Source organism: Anser anser (genome assembly GCF_964211835.1).
Source record: "Anser anser genome assembly, chromosome: 3".
Classification (NCBI taxonomy): domain Eukaryota; kingdom Metazoa; phylum Chordata; class Aves; order Anseriformes; family Anatidae; genus Anser; species Anser anser.
In genome coordinates, this window is record NC_139722.1 from 26,816,518 (window position 1) to 26,833,681 (window position 17,164).

At 41.9% G+C, this 17,164-nt stretch overlaps 1 protein-coding gene and 1 long non-coding RNA gene across 30 annotated transcripts in view; one reads left to right on the forward strand and one right to left on the reverse strand.

Annotated features, from left to right (window-relative positions):
- The window catches only part of LOC310897568 (dystonin-like), a 298,423-nt gene that overhangs the window by 262,313 nt on the left and 18,946 nt on the right, over nt 1-17,164 (reverse strand). For 21 of the 29 annotated variants that reach the window (XM_083831325.1, XM_083831319.1, XM_083831327.1 and 18 more), the window contains one exon: nt 3,269-3,476. In XM_083831325.1, the coding sequence (XP_083687451.1) occupies nt 3,269-3,476 (208 nt within the window). Of the gene's footprint in view, nt 1-2,550; nt 3,243-3,268; nt 3,477-3,613; nt 3,836-11,327; nt 14,963-17,164 lie in introns of those variants that run through there. The other 8 variants (XM_083831333.1, XM_083831320.1, XM_083831328.1 and 5 more) reach the window with 6 other exon arrangements.
- LOC310897578 lies at nt 4,583-8,874 on the forward strand. The gene is made up of 2 exons (XR_014582393.1): nt 4,583-5,407; nt 8,276-8,874. It is a non-coding gene; the product is annotated as an uncharacterized lncRNA (long non-coding RNA).

Consider the following 17,164-nt stretch of genomic DNA (forward strand, 5'->3'; position numbering starts at 1 on the left):
TCTCCATCAAAATGCTTTGAAATACTGCCAGTGAGTTGCTATGTGAATCAAGAAGAAAAATATGATGGCCAGTGACTGAACTGACCAGGAATCAGAAAACAACGTTTTCTCCCATAGCAAACAGCTCCTCTGTGCTATCACAGACCTAGTGAACAGTTGCCTGATTATTTACTGTCACAGCCAGGGATGTGGTTAGCAGCCAGAATTTGGAGACATACAAATATCCTCGTTTCGACAGTTAAAGCAACAACGTCCTTTGTTTTGCACAGCCTTTCTGACCTGCAGCCTACTTTGGCTGTAGAAAAAGATGGAGAGCAAAATCTGACTTCTCTACATTTGAACAGGACTGTTATTTTTTTCCCTAAATCAAAAGGCCCACATGTCTTAATGATGAGGCATCATATGATTCCAAGCCTTCCAAGACAGGCAATGAATTTTGTACAGCTGACTCTGCTAGTTACAGTACTCAACAGCTGGGGCATAGATAATTTGGCACCCTGATAATGCCCCAGATGAATACAAGAGCATTCTGCAGACTGTAAAAAGGAAAAGGGAAAAAAAAAAAAAACATTAGCATTAATATTACTCATTGAAGCTCACCTTAAAACCCTAAAATCAATATGTTTTGCATTTGATTAAGAAAACAAATAAAGGCAGTGTTTACAAAACTGGGAAATTCAGAGAAATGGCACTCCCTCTTCAAAGCATATATTGTAGCAATTCTTTTCTGATTAGATCAGCTCCCATAGCAAGTCGTCAGAACAACAATCACTGTAGTGAAGTCATACTACTGGGACTCGATGGGAAATCATGAGCGGCTTGGAAACACATTGTGAAAAATAATGCATTTTCCAGGCTTCCAATACATCATAATTAAAACAAGTCCAAACCTTTACCTTTGCTCCCAATGGCTGAATAAAGCATACCTCAAACAGCAAAATAAAGCACACTGATGCACTCAATATGACACTAAAAATTAAGACAGCAGAAACTGGATCCTTCTGAACAATTTCAGTATTTAGCTATCACCAAAACTAGCACATTGACGGACCTGACATGGCCCCCACAATATAAAAAAAGTCAAGTATTTCCCGAATTTATTTCTAATAAAAACATGAATTTGTTTTAGGAGTTTATTTTATCTAAAATCCATTTATCCACTAACACTTGAAAAACAAATGTTTCAGTCTCTACACAGACAAAACTCTCACTGAAATTGGGAAAATTAGGCCTAATATCTTTCCCAGATTTTTAAGCTAGTTGACAAACTGGTATGAGACCAAACCTTATTAAACCTGAGTACAGCAGCAAATCAAAAGTAATCTAAAGCAGAACAGCAGTGCTTTAAATTAGAACCAGGATAGAAAAACAAGTTTTCTCAGTGTTCTTTTTTTTTTAATTTACAATGTGATGTCTACTTGCATTTTTTTTTGTTTGCAAAAATTAATTCAGCCTCATATGAAGTAATTGATAAAAAATAGGGACAGCATAGAATAAAGATGTCCTTTTGAAGACGATCTGTTCCAAACCATAATTATTCCTCATCTAAAATGCACTAATGCATTTCAGTACTGAAATAGTGCACATGCTCCATAGCTGCATTGACACAATGGGCAACAGACACAAAGAAGTCATTAGTCAATACTGTTAATGACACACGAGATTGCAAGTAGCACAGGTATAAAGTACTCTCAGACCTGAGAAGTTCCCATTTCACGACAACCATCTGTAGGTGTTTTTTTTTTCAAAATCTTACCAGTGACAACCAGGATCAAATAAAATCCACTATCGATATCTTCGAATCAAGCTGTCTTAAACTGTGCCACTCCCATTCCCATCAGTGGGAACCATTTACCTAAAACCTTCAGAACTGCCTGGAAGCACACAGCTGAAAAACCACGATCCTTCAAAATACATGCTTCAGATATAAAATCCAACCAATCTTTTCCCCAAATATCGCAGAAGGACTCAGCACAGCAACTGTCAGCCGTGACACGCTGTGAAAACTATTTCTGGGACGCGGATCCAATCTGAACGGTAACTCCATACCTTTTTACTTTAATTAAAATCAGACCCGTAACACTTTTGAAAAAACGCTTTCAGATTCAGTGTTAGCGAATGTACTGCAAAACAGTCAGCCATCACGTCTCCTAAACCACCTCCTCCATCCCAGTTAATTAAAAAAGCAATGTAATTTACATGTCTAATAGGATAGATTTAGTCGCATGCATCGATGTTGTGGCAAACGTTTCTATTTTCCCCTATTTTTCCCCGCATTCAGCGATAACAGAAACCACCTCAGGTGCCATATAAACCAAGATCCTTCTTCGCCCGACTACCAACGCAAGGTGAAAGATAAGCTCCAAAGATAAATGGCCACGGAGACGTAAAACACTGTCCGCGTTTCACTCGGGGGAAAAATCACCATCATCACCGCGTCTCAAGGCGAGGAGTCACATACACGTCGCCCACCAGAACTGGTTTGGTGTGGGACCCGCAGGGCACCTGCCGGTGTCCGTGTGTCTGTCGGTGTCCGTGGGGCCGCCCTACCTTTGTATCTCTCCAAGACATCCTCGTAGGCTTGCAGGTACTCCTGCTCCTCGGCGTAGAAGTACGCGCCGGGGGAGAGGTAGCCGGCCATGGCTGGGGGCTACCGCGCACTGCCCGCTGCCCAGCTCGGCTCCAGACAGCGAGAAGGGAAAAAAAAAAAAAATAGGGAAAAAAAAAAAAAAAAGAAAAAGAAGAAGGGCGGGGGGGGCTGCTAGCGGCAGGAGGAGGAGGAGGCGGCCGAGGAAACGCCCATGCCCCCGCCCGGCCGCGGCGCTCGGGTTTCAGCAGGGGGCGGCCGGGCTGGAGCTGGGGCTGAGGCCGGGTGGGGGCCGCCCCCTGCTGCTGCCCTGGGGCCGCTCCTCGGTCCTGGCCCCGGCCCCTTCCCCTCCTCTCCTCGCCAGCCCCCGAGTGCCCTCCCCGGGCGGCTCAGCGCCTCCTCCCCGCGGCCGGCGCCGGCTATCGCCATGCCGGGCCGCTGCCCTGAGGGGGGACGCGCCCCGCGGCTAGGAAATGGCCGCCCCCGGGGGAACGAGGGGGCACGGGGGAGACACAGAGGGGGGCTTCGGGCTCGCCCCGCGCCTCGCCCGCTGCACCTGCGGGCATCCATCCATCCGTGAAGGCCGGGCAAAGAGCTTAGTCACCCCGCCTCGCTCCCCGGCTGTGTGGGGGTCCCCCCGCGCCCTGTCCCTCCCCGTCCCCCCCCCCCGTCGCCCCTTACCGGCGATGCGCAGCACGGCTCTCTCGGCGGGGTCCAGCACGGAGCCGCCCTGGATCTTGCGCTTGGACCTCTCGTGTTTGGGCAGGTTCCAGGGCAGGGTGTCCCCCGGAGCCGGCGACACCGTGCCGGACTTGTGGCTCGAGTCCTCCTCGTCGGAGAAATCGGCGGACGACGACATGGAGCAGCGGTGGGACGCGTGGCCGGAGCTCTGCGCGGGGAGACACACACACACGGGGGGGGGACGCTGCGGGGGCGGCCCCCGGGGTCCCCCCTCCTCGGGGGGGGGAAAGAGGCAAGTAAAAATAATAACGATAATTATAATGAGGGCAGGGGACCGCCGCTCACCATCGCTGGGAACGTGGTGGTGATGGAGGGGTGCGTGTGAGGTGTGTCCCCCCCCCCAAAAAAAAAAAAAAGCAGCCTCTAGGGGAAGCGCACTGGGGAGGGGGGATGCGGGAGCATCGTGGGCGACCGGCTGGCCAGCGGTCCTCCGGCTTCCCCCACAATGAAGCCAGCAGCAGCGACAACAACAAGAAAAAAAAAAACCTTCCGGGCTGCGAATCGGCAGCGTCTGGCTCCCCCGCCAGGACGAGGGGGGGCTGCGCACCCGCGCCTCCAGGCAGCTCCGCGGGCCCTCAGCACCTCCCCGGCGCTGCGCTGGGCGGGACGCTGGGGGCTGGGGGGTCTGGGGGCTGCCCACCTCACGGCACTCGGTTTTTGCAGAGACAGCCCTCCTCCAACCCATCTAGATTCCATTTATATATTTTTTTTTAATACTAAAGGTGCTAGGATTTTAAGGCTTCCCTTGTTGCGTAGCCCTCTGTCTTCTGTGGGGAGGGCACCTTAAAATTACAGAAGAAATTGTGTTGTGACTAGGATCCGGTAAAATTTACTGTTGCCGTCTGAACAGATCCACTGCTGCTTTTCATGGGATGGACAAATGAATCTTTATGGTTACACTGGGGGTATTTCACCCTTAGAAAAATTGCATAACCCAGAGTAACAACTCTGGGTTATATATAGGTGCACGCTATGCTGCGCAGAAAACTGCCCGTGATATACTGGTAAATAATCTGCTGAATAAGAGGGTCTCCCTTATCACTGGGTGCTCCTCCCCACGTCATTCATCTCCACGCTAATCCTTTTTTCTCTTTTTACAGTGCTTGATGGTAAAGTTCAGAGGGGAGGGAGGGAGGGAAGGGATGCATAAAGACAACAGCTAAATTTCCATTCTGTACGGTGACAAAGGGAAAACACCAGGTAGCACAGATAAACAGGAACAGGAGATGCCTGATCCCAGCCCCAACTAGCTTTGCAATTAGTTCAAGGAGCCAGAAACATTTTGCTGCCAGTTTATACAGGAAGGTAAAACTCTTCATCGAATCTCATAAATTGAGGGTCACAGGCAGGTGTCTTGCCGGCAGCCCGCTGCGGGGCAGGGAGGGCAGCCGGCTGTGCCGCTGGCGTAACGGGGCCTGCGATGTGCTTTGGCACAGATGGGGTTTCCTGGCGCCTGGCCGTAGCTCCAGATTTTGCAATGAAAGAGAAAGTGTTCCCTTTAATCCCAGCGCTGAGCATCCCTCTCTTGGCTGCTCAGTAATCCTCAGTATTTTTGGGTCACACATGAAGACGGAGACAGATTTTGCCGTGCAATGTCTTCACGTTCTGCATTTCTAGCTTTTAACATGAAAACTGTAAAGAGCCCAGCCATGGTGTTGGGAGGGTGCTGGAGTGATACTTTGTTAGTATTTAGATAGCAGCTGGGAACATACAAGGACAAAGTAAAATACCAGTTGTTACTGAAGCTTCAGAGAAAGAAATCTCAACCCTACGTTTACCTTTAAAAGAACATGTTAATTTTTATCCAGTAAGTATCCCTTTTCTCAAAAGAGACCTTAATAGTCATTCTTGTTTGTTTAAATAACCGATTTTAAAGCTCTTTCTACCCTTAGAAACCAAGAGCACCGTCAAGGGACGGTTCCATACGTACCACTGAACGTGCCACACCCTCTATTGAGAGGTCAATTTTAGGAAAAAGGAGATTGTCCTTCTGGTCAGCTGTGCTGCTATACTGGAAGATAAGCTCTGTGACAAGACCCAGCTCCCACATTTTTGAGAAATTAAACTCAGCAGGCAAAGGTAGAACAGTCTTTGGCATCCATGTGCATTCCAATTAGCTCTGCTCTTTTAAGTTGTCCTTCAACCTTAATGCACGCACTAACAAAACTAATGAACAAAACCCAGTTTAGCTTACTAACTCTTCAGGAATCACGTTACCTCATTTTCTGAAAAAAAAAAAGGTAGGATTCTTGGAAAGAAATTTTTCATAATAGGGAGGTCTGGCAAACTTGCATCTAAGAAGCCACGGTAATGCCAACTTTTAACTTAATTACAGTCTAAATTTTTTACTCAGCATGGAGATATTTCTGAGTAATACATACACAGAGCTATTGAACACCTGAGTATTTTTAAGAATCTGGACTTTGCTATTACAAAGACGTTTATAATGAAGTTGAACAACTGCTTAGCTTTGCTTGAGTAAATTTACAGCTTTGATAAGAAGTCTGTAATTATTCTCTTTTGCACAGCCGCTGTTCAAAACATGCTTAACAGTCCTTCTGCTGGATTGTTTGTTTCTAGCAAACACGTCTTCCATGCCATAGCAGTAAGACCTGAATAAGCATTCCATGATTACAGCAACATGTTCACCAATTTAAAGAAAAAAAAAATCAGAAAACCTGCGATATCCTGAAAAGGGTTCCTGGCTGATTAGGATCGAACAAGAAAAAAATTGGTCATATTGTATTAAAATCAAAATATGTAAGGCACTTCTGTTATTTTTCTATAAAGCACATCACTGTATGCAAGGGGAAAACATACCTGTTAGTAATACATGACGCATTTTTTGGTCACGGGTGAAGTGTCTTTTATAACCACCAAAATATTGATCAGGCACATCCTTACTTAGCCTACCCTGAGACTTAACAAGGGTCAGGGCTTGACCCTGCTTAGCTGGAAGGCCTGTAGGGTCACACTCCAGCTGCTATAGCTGCTTATTCTATGCCTCCGATTATGCATTCCTTCTGCTCATTAGAGTAAGGATTTATCTGTAGCCTCTGTTGTTGGTCAGGGGGAACTAGTGAATTTGCATAATATTTATGCATCTAACAGCTTGTGCATTGAAGCCTGTTGGTCATACATAAGCAAATCTAAGATGAGTTTTGTCCGCATTAGAAGTACAGGATTAAATTTAATGCATCGCCTCACCGTTAGGGCCACAGGGGGGTGCAAAATGCACGCAGTCTCCTCGCTGCTGTGTTTCAGGAGGCAGAGCGGCTGGGGCCAGACAGCATTCAGGAGAGCAGCATTCGTTGCTGCCAGTATCTCGGTTTTTCTCTGAAATCAGGTGACTTGCAGCAGCGGAGAGTCAGGCCTGCTACTGTGCTATAAAAGCACGGCAGTTTCCAGTAATGGGGATGATTTCAAAGAAGCGTTAGTATGCTTCTTGTAAAAGGGATTTGGCGAGGTATCAAGTCGTGATTTTCCTTTGAGGAGGGAAAGAAGGATCGTTTGTTGTAGGTAAGGCACTGCAGATGATCAAGTGGAAAACAGGTGAAAGATGGTGCAGCTGGAAAGCAGCGTAAGCTAACACACAGCACCATGTACCGGAGAAGCCACACCTACAGGATCTGATACCCTCCAGAACACCAGTGGGATTTGCACTGTCATTCCTCAAGGGGGAAACAGTAGCAGAGATTTACTTTAGCAGTTTTTGAATTCTGTCAAGCAATCGAGCTGGCAAAAGCAGCTAAGAGGCTGATACCGAATCATACTGGAAATGTTCTCCATCTTTATGACGTTGGAGATTGCGCTGCCAGCTGAATTCTGATAAAGCAGTAGGAGTTATCGGTATGCTGTACTTTCCCATCTTATCTTTAAGAAGGATTTCCACTGCAGTGGGTCCTTTCAGGCTGTTTTTTGGAAGCTGTTGGGAAGTAAAGCTCAACATTGCTTCGTGTTTCTGACTGAGATTAAATTCTCAGTTTAGTTAAGAGTTATTTGTACTTCATTCATACTAAACTATCACAGAATTCCAGAAATACATTTTCTTTTCCTTCATCATGCTCACTGTGGACAATGAGTAAACATGAACAGATATAAAGAAACATGGTTTTACTGAATGTGTTTCAACAAAATTCCTCCTAATTTAGAATAACTTAGATATCAGTTGAGTATAACATGCTTTTTTTGTCTTTTAACATCCCAGATTGAATGATATTAAAGTGGATCAACTTTTAAAGTGAAATTACTTAGTAAATTTAAGACAAAATCTAGGGCAACTGAATGTTCCCATTAGTAAATCTTTACCAGTTTAACCTGATTAGATGATAATGCCATGCAGAATACAAAACATCCAATGTATGTAATCAGGCTATGCGAGCCCCTTGGGACTGTATGTTGTCAGAAATTATCAAAATTCAAAAAAGACACAGAAATGAAAGTACAAACAAGGGCAATGTAAAACCAACTATGCTGACAAAGAAAGGAAGAGAGAAAGAGAAAGAAAATCCACCAGTGGGGACTCAGTTGTATTTAATGAGTATTTTCCTTCTAGTTCTGTGCCAGTCATTTAAGAGGACATCCATGTTTGAAAGTGCCTGCACTACCGGGATATGCAAACATAACTAGTTTCTGGCTTTGTATATAAAGTTATAAAGTAGAAAAGTGGAGGGCAAATACTCTAAATACCAAGCTCCTAAGCATCAAAGGTCTGGTTCTCTGTTAAACTACCTTAGTGAACAGTTAGGTTTTTCATGAAGACAAATTATTGCTTTGTAGAGATAATTTACATTGTCTGTCTTTCTTAAAGGCAAGAGGAGACGGAAATAAGCATTCAGTGTTTATTCTATCACATGCATAACATGTATTTTGAGCCTGTGATTGTATTTATAAAAGGAAATCCTGATACTTTCATAGGCTTTCAAAAAGAGATGGGTTCTTTTCTAGATGCTTGTCAGTCAACTTCTACCACTCCTCCACTTTGGAAAAAAAAAATTAAGGAGGCAAGAAGAAAATAAGTGTGTTATTCAAGGACATGAAATTCCACGGTGCATAAAGGACTAGATCCACATATGTACTTGGATATTACAACGCATTTTTCTAACTTCAAGCTAATTGGATAACCATCGAAAACTCAAGTGATGCAAAACTGAGTTTTTTGGTCAGAACTAAGTAGACAGAAAAATGTGCTCACCCAGGACAACACAGTACCTCGTTCAAGAGTTCAAGACTTCTCGGCGCAGAAAGAGAAAAAGAGTGCAGCGATCTGCATCAGAGCCATCAAGGCTCTCTGCGGGAAGAGGAAAGTGCTGGGTTATGATCCCTGCTCCCACAACTGCTTATGCAGTCTGCTTTAAGTAATAATTGGATAAAATACTGAAGTAGTCGCTGGATGAGACATGTGCAATGGAGGCAAAAGAAACCACAATGCAGCTTGTGTATCGCTTCTCTCTACTACGGGGATACACTAGATATCAAGTACTTATGGTCTGAAGTGATACTGTCTTCTGTAACTTAACAAAATAACAATAAATTAGTGAATATTATGCCACAGAGATTAGAGTTTCTGTTCCATTTACTTCAGGTATTGGTGATCTCTTTCAGGAGCAACAAGTTGAGAGATGCTCCACATTTGTAATTCCCTGCTAACAGTGAGATGAGCTGAGGGTTCACATACTGCCACAGTAATCTCCACAGGTCTCAGCAATTTCTACCACTGACAATGGGCTAAGAGAAAAGTAAAGCAGAAACTTTTCTCTGAGTAAACTCTCTGGAATTTAAAGTATGTTGCTGTGCAGGGAAAACCTGCTTGTTTTTTTGTTTGTTTGTTTCTTTTCTTTTTCAAATTAATAGATTGGAAAGCAAGGCATACTTCATTCTGTGTAAGTAAGAAGATCTGTACACAAGTGGAGCCAAATATGTTCAGCCGAAAGTAGCCACTTTGTGCCAAAGTCCAGTTCTCCTGAAGCACTGTTTAGTAAAACCGTGCTAATGAAAGTCTGGATTCTTTCTGAATGTAGCTTGAAAATGAATAATACCATCAGCAAGGCAGCCTTGATGTATTCCATATTTAATCCATTCCCCTATTTCTCATCCAATTCTCTACTCAATTTTTCAATATGAATTGCAGAATTTAGTCCCAAAATAGTGTATCTACATTATAGAATTAGGTACTGAAAGGTACTGAAGATTTTGCAGATGGGAAAGAAATATTTAGAGCTCTGAGCATCTGGGAAGCACGTGGAATAGGTATTTTAGTTGAGGTTTATGCTAAAACCATCAGCAAGACAGGAGTGTTACTCCCTTTAAAATTATCTTTTCAAAATCAATGCTTCATAGATATTAATATGGGAAGTACCTACAATGTCGCAATTTCACAGCCTCAAAATTCAGTCTCGTGAAATGCATATACCTTAGATGACTGCTGTACACAGCTGTTGCAAAAAAACCCTCTCATTTTCTAAAAATAAACTTTGTATTAACTTATAATTATATCTATCTTGCATTCATTCAGATCCTCCTAGTCTGCCAGACACAAAAGAGAATAAAGTGACAGATAAGCTTATGGTCTGAGGAGGGCACACGTAATTTTATCTGCTTACTAAGCCCACAAGACTGATCGTGCAACAGACGAAGAGTCTGGAATAAGAAATCACCTAGCCTCAAATGCTTTTCTCAGCCTTCTATACTTTTCACTGTAGATTATATATAATGCTTTAATAAAAAACAAATTACTCCAGCTGTAAAAGGTGGATCAGAGTATGAAAGCACTATGGACAGGAAAAAAAGCAAATTAAAGTTTTAAATGATTTTAGAATCTCTGATGGGCACAGGTTGTTTCAAGGGGAAAAAAAAGGAAGACTTAGAAGATTTTTTTTTTAAATGACATAATGAAAATCTAAAATAGTAGTATTGACATTCTGCTTTTAGTCATGAATGTTAAAATTCCTGACTGATAGGTTACCCTCCTCTTAGGATTAAACATTCATTTGTTCTTTTTAAGCTGTTTTAATCCAGTGTTTTAAAACAAAGTTTCATAACAGCATTCAATCAACATTTAACCATTTGAAAATATAAGTTCTTACATTACACAACAGTAGTAATACTGTTAATAATTATCAACTTGTTTTCTCTTGTAAAATCAATTTTTAGTTGCCTCATCTTATGTTTGGTTGAAAACATTCCCTGCCCAAAGCTGGATTTTCCCCAAAATTTTCAAAGACTGACTCAGAAGCCTGAGAGCACGACTGATGAAAATATCCAGGAGGTTTTCTGAGGACTCGGGGCTTCGGAACAGATTTCAAATCTCAATATTCTTCATGCTAGACACAGACCTTTTGTCCTCCTTCTTAAAGGCTTGTCTAAATTTGCCAGTGCTAAGTCTTTAAAATATAAATATCATCTGCTAGCCTTGGCATCAGGGAGTATGAAGTAAAGCTCTTGAAAGTTTGGGTTTGATCTCACTTCTCTGACTAGAAAGCTGATCCAGAACTTACTGTTCTCTTGATTAGATGTAATTTTCTTTTAGTTGCCCCCTGAAATTCATACCTGGTCTTTAGCTTTTGTGACAACAGTGTTCATTTGCTTAAATCTTTTTTTTGCTTCCCTGTGCATTTGTAGCCTGCACTGTACCTCCTCTCAGTGTTTTTTGTTTTTGCTGAGCACGTCAACTTCTTTTAATCTCTTATCTGCTTGTCCCTGTCATCTAGTAGGCCTTCTCTGCAATGTTAAGTTTCACTGTTCCTAGGGCTCAGGTGACTACCAGTCTGATTTTACCAGAACTTAAAAAAAAAAAAGAAAAAAAAAAGAAAAGCAAGGCCAAATTGCCAAATTTAACGTTTAAATTTATCTATACAGCTAAAATCTCTTCAGGTTGGCACTCACTGAACAAAGACTCTGAAGACTCCTACAGCTGCCGGGCCAATGCCCCACCATCACGGCCTGACCACCAAGCAAAGTCCACCCTCGCAGCCCTTCCCTCCGATGTCAGGACACCTACCATCCTCGCTGAGGAGCTGAACGGGATCCTTCCAGCCTGGAGATACGGAGACAGAACTGATCTCTCCATCTAACAGCTGCCTGCTGCGGTTGCAGGCTGATGGCAGCGTGAGCAAGAAGCATGGAGAGCAAGCGAGGGCAGGCAGCAGACCTGACAGGCGGGAGGCTGTTTCTTTTATGCTCCCGGTGATTTGCTCAGCTGTGCTCAGGCAGCAAGAGGAAGAAGCCGTATGATCTGAGCGCAGGGAGGACAAACACCGGAACCAGCACGCTGGAGGAAAGGGCTGGAGAAATACACCAGCACTGACAGCCTGAGGGACAAACACTGAGACTGGCTGACTCCAGAAATAAAGCCTAGGAGCTGGAGCTGAAGAGAAAAAGTGTTCAAGGGCAAACAGGCTGGATAAAGACTAGAGGAGAAACGGAGACGTGAGACAACAGCTGGGACAAGTAACCAACAATGCTGCAGAGAAGGGACCAGGGAGAGCTCAGGATCTGATGTGCTGGCGTGAAACTGGTATTGCCTCAGCAAACGGCTCTGAACAAGGTTCTCTGAGGAACGAGGAAGGTAGGAACTGAGGAGAGGCAAACAAGAGCCAAGGAAGCTAACAAGGAGCATGCAGCCAGAGGCCACAGGGAGAGACAGAAATCAAAGAGCTGGCTGAACAAATAAGTGCCTCTGAGCATCCAGCTGACTGAGCAGGTGAGCCTGGGGATGTCACACGCAGAGGATGTGACACAGAGGAGTGATTCAAGGGCTGACAAGGCGACAGACGAGGGCTGAGGTCGGTAGAGGAGTAAGGACGGAGGAGCAAGGCTGAACAAGGAGGAGAAAGGAGCCAGTGGTGGGACAGAGGCAGGTCAGGAGCAGGCTGGAGGGGACAGGATAGAAAAATGGAAGCTTGGGAAGAATGTGCACAAAAAAAGCACGTTCCCCTAAGGGGCCTGTAGGAAAACTGGGATTTCACCTAACTCCACCACCTGAGAGCTCCTCTAGGAACACTACCTCCATCCCTTTGGTACAGATTCACGAGGAGGAATACAAACGTTGTCAGTCTCTGCCTGAGCTCCAACAACAGAAATTTCTGTGGTGTAGTTCAAGCGTCAAAACCTGCTGACGAGCCACACAACAGAGCTTTCTTTTTAAGTTTACTTTTTTTTTTCCTTCAACAGTAAGGAGTTAGACACAACGTTCCTGCTAAAGTACTGTTTTTAAGGTCAAGCACTAAAATGTTACCGCATCCCAGACTCAAAGTTCACCATGCAACTTTAATTCAGCCTTTTTTTTTTTTCCTACCATGGTACAGTCATAATGATGTGGTCATATGCTATTACGTCCACAGTCTTTTTCTCCTATTTAGTATAAACAAAGAGTGATATTCACTCCATAAACAGGTGTTCAGTATTTTGTTTTGTCATCCTCTGTTCAAAGGGCAGCCCCTAAACTTATTTCACACTATTCAAATAATATGAAGAAAAAATTATTTCCTAGACTTTTTGTTGGGCTCATCACTACAGTAGTATCTCACTGCTTTGTAAGTATGAATGATCTTCCACATCACACAGGGCACAAACTGAAAGCAAGAAGACAGTTTTGATACCTAGGTCATATTGAGATACCAGGGATCTCATTTTTAGGAGTTATTAGGATTATGTATCAGAAACACGCAGACCACAGCAAACGGGGAGTTCAGTGGTGAATGGCAGTTTGAGAACTTTAGTAAACCCAACTACATGCTTTAAATCGTGCCCTTAGAAAATGGAGAATAAAAAAATGTTTTAAGCCAGTTGTTTGGCAAGTTCAGAGTGACCTTGTGCCCATCCTTCACTCTTCAAGGCAGCACTCGCTGCTTTTTATAGAAATAAAAGATCCTTTCTCTTCTCGCAATCTCCTGTTTTATTCATTTACACACTCTACAACTTCTGCAGTAGAACTCCTACACATAAGAGTCATTCTAAGAGCACTTCCATCCTGCAATGAATACAGAGTACATCCTGCGAAAAAACAGTATGCCATCATATATTTAAAGTCTATATGACAATGCAGATGCATAGTCGACTGAAGTAAAGCTGCATGGGTTACCTTAATTCCAGCATTTCCTAACATTTCAATACTTGCCTTTGCCAAACTATTCTTTTAGCATAATACCCATGTGCAATGTTATATATAAATACTAATGGATAAGGGAGTCCCTTGCTATATAAAGATGCAGTGTTTATGTGCCACAGTAGGATGTTATACAATAGAACTCTGAAGACTGACTCCTGAGGCAGTGAAGGAAGAGGAAACATCTGCATTTAGACTTTATAATTACTAGGCATCTGAGAGACAATTACTGGTCATTTTTAGTCGTGCAAACAACACCATCATAACAAAATCATAGCTGATTAATGATTTTTTTAACCTGCCTTCTGCTACTGTACAGAATTTAATAGCTGTGATCATCTACATAAAACTCATTTTGGTACTACTAAGACCACTAGCATATTTTAGCAGCTTGGGTTTACATTACCATCTTGCAAGGAAAGACACTGGGATTTAAAAAAAGAAAAATTCTGAACAGTTAAAAATTTAATTTCTCAGTGAGGCTACACTGCATACACGTAGTGTAATTTCACCATTGAACATAAAATCCCAGTTGCTATAAATCACGGCAAAAAGCAACAGTGGCAACAAAAAGTATGAGATGTTTTTCAAGCAAAGATTTTACAGCTCTATTTCTTTGATACAACAGTTGAAGAATATTTTATCTCATTCACTTCTAATTTAGTAGAAAGTTAACTTCAGCTCCAAGGACCAATTCTGAAAGCAATATAATGCAAACCCAGGTTTATCATGAAGCTGTTGCAATTTCAACAAAAATATAATCTACATTTTAGAAAGGGCAAACCACCATACCGGTGAGTGATGTCTGATAGGTGCTAATCTGACAGTAAGCACTATTTGCTATTTTTACATCAAAAGAACGTGATTGGCTATGCTGCTTTTTTCTTTTTTTTTTCCTCTCCTCCAAGACTGTCTATGCTGGTTTCATTTTAATACAATTGTAAAAAAGAGAACAGAACACAAAGTCACGTCCTACAACAAAGACTGCTGTCTTAGCTTCATGCTGATGGTGCACTTTGACCCTCTTTCAACACCTCAGATCAAGCAGAGACTTGGTTTAAGTTCTCATCCCATTTTCACTAAATAAGAATTTGCCTTGGGAATGAAAATTGATACAGACAAAATGAAAATTGTATGGAACCAATTCAGCTATCAAGAAAAAAAACTGTCATAATACAGGACTTCGCCCACTAATGCAGGATGATTTGAAGCTGTGTATAGAAAATTAATATAGATTTGATGCTATTTTCAACCACAGAAGAATAAATTTAAGTAAATATACTCCAGACAAGCATGATCATGCCACCATAGTGGACAATTAATTCAAATGACCTTAACTTTCTGAATAAGAGTTAGCACCGAAGAAACAATTCAGGTACTCTAAATGTGGAGTTGCACAGTTACTGCTATCACTACACTTATGTCTATGAATTTTTACATACATGTATCATCAATAACTATTTTATTTCTATGTATTTTTACATACATGTATCATCAATAATTATTTTCACTACTGCAGGTAAATACTACTTCTGCACTATGTTTAATAGATTTAGTAACTCATGCATAGACGAAAATCATTAGAAAAGCAATAATCATTTCAAAACTCAAGTCTAATTCTTAACGCTTTACCATTGTGTTTTAACAACAAATATTTTTCAATTTGTAAAGTCAAAACCTTCCTGGCATACAGGAACCCACGGCAACATGCCTTTAAGAAATCCCTTCAAAACGCTAAAATACCTAGGAACTGGGCAGAAGGAATGGAAGAAACACGCAGTTGCTAGCATGCAACAGATGAGCTGCAGGGTGGAGACGGAAAAGCAGCCAAGAGGAAATCAGGAGCAAGCAACAAGAGAGGAGATCACAGAAACTAGCAGAACAGTGGGGAAATAAAGGCTTTGCACAAAAGTGTTTCAAGAGAAGACTTTATCAGTGTGGATATTTATTTGCTGTAAGAAAAGCAATAAAACGCAACAGTCCAAGAAACAGATGCGAACACTCTCTTGGTAGACATGTATATGTTTGGAACAAGAAGAGGGACCTTTAAAGTCAACCTAATGCCCACTGAAGGCTTTTGATTGATTTCAGAGATGACTGGACTTCACATTTACAGTCATATATGCAAAGATCCTACACACTTAAAATAGGGGCCTAGAGGTATGTTTAAAGATGCTTAAGATGACCAGACGCTTAAGTCTTGTTAAAATCTTTCCAAATCAATCCCCCAGTAAACCCTCTCAGGTTCTTTTCAAAATCAGCTTCAGTATTCTTCAGGTATTGAAGCAAAAAATAGTCATTGCTTCATCTTCACACATTTGGTGCATTTCTTCATTGTGGCTGCACTCAAATTATCCTGAGAGAGAACACGTGTGTGTGTGCACTGTGTAACTCAGATTTGTCATACGTTCTGAGAACATTAATATAACGTTAATACAAATGCCGAAGGTGAAAGATGATATGATTATGCTCTGCCATATTTGCTTCTAAATGTGATTCACAAGAGACACAATCCAACACAAGCAGATGTCTGCAAAAGAAAGCTATGAATGTAATCTACAGATTAAATAGCTAATACTTGGAATTAACCAAATCTTGTGCAGGGTAATGAATAATTTTTGTATGATGTCTGTGTTAGGTCACTCAAAATTACAAGTAAAGTACATCGTGATATTGGAAAAACAGTAAGTAACATCAGATTAAGAACAAGTGGAAACTAGCAAAATCAGATGGACATTATTCAATGACACTTAAAAAACCACCACGTAAAAAGCCCTTCAGAACAATTTTACCCACACGAAATATTTCATCTCAAGTAACCCAAGTGTCAATTAATATAGAGACTTCTATGAATGATTTTGTATCAGACGTTTAAAAAAAATCATGTTTTTCTTAGAATATTTTAATACTGTTTTTTTCTCATAAGTTTGAAGGCTTAAACACATAAAAGCAAAAATCAGGATAGCTGAATAAGACTAGATACGACAGCTCACAGTTTCAGATACATTATAAACTGATTAACTTTGCTTTCAAGTTTGTATAATCAGACTTTTTACAGTGTAAGCTTCACTTCAGTCACGGGAGTCTCAGTGGAGCCAAATGAGGCTGCTTACATCAGTAGACTTTTTATATGTGCATCTGAAAGTGGAGGCACCAGGCTTATTTATGCCCCAGGCTCCATAGTCTCGTCTGCCACTCGTAGCAATACTGTTATGACATATGCAAGTGCAAATTTTGGTACTACATATCATCTTAAATAATCTGGGTGGCTGCATGAGTCAGGCAATTTAGAAGCCCTTCAAACTGTTTAACAATGAAGATGTCAAAAGACACTGCTTTGACAGCATCTCATTTCAGCTATGTACTTAGAAACACAGGTGAGATTAGAACTGGCAGAAGTGTATGTCTGACTGACCCCACAGCACAGAAGCCAGGTATCTTTACACAAACTCAGGGTCATCTTTTGGTTCCAGGCCATCACGGGCAAAAAAAAAATTATTAACAATTTACAGAGTTTTACACTCTTGCTTCAGATTGGGCCACTATGTAAAATACAGATAATATTTGCAAAACATAATAAAACCCCACCATTTTAACAGTTTAAAATTTGCCCTGGAGGAGTATTGCTAGACAGCAGCAAACTCATAACAGTATCTATTTTGCACATCCTTCTGCACCTTCAGAAAATTTAACTACCATACAGAATCAGCTACCTGTAGGTATGGCTCCTC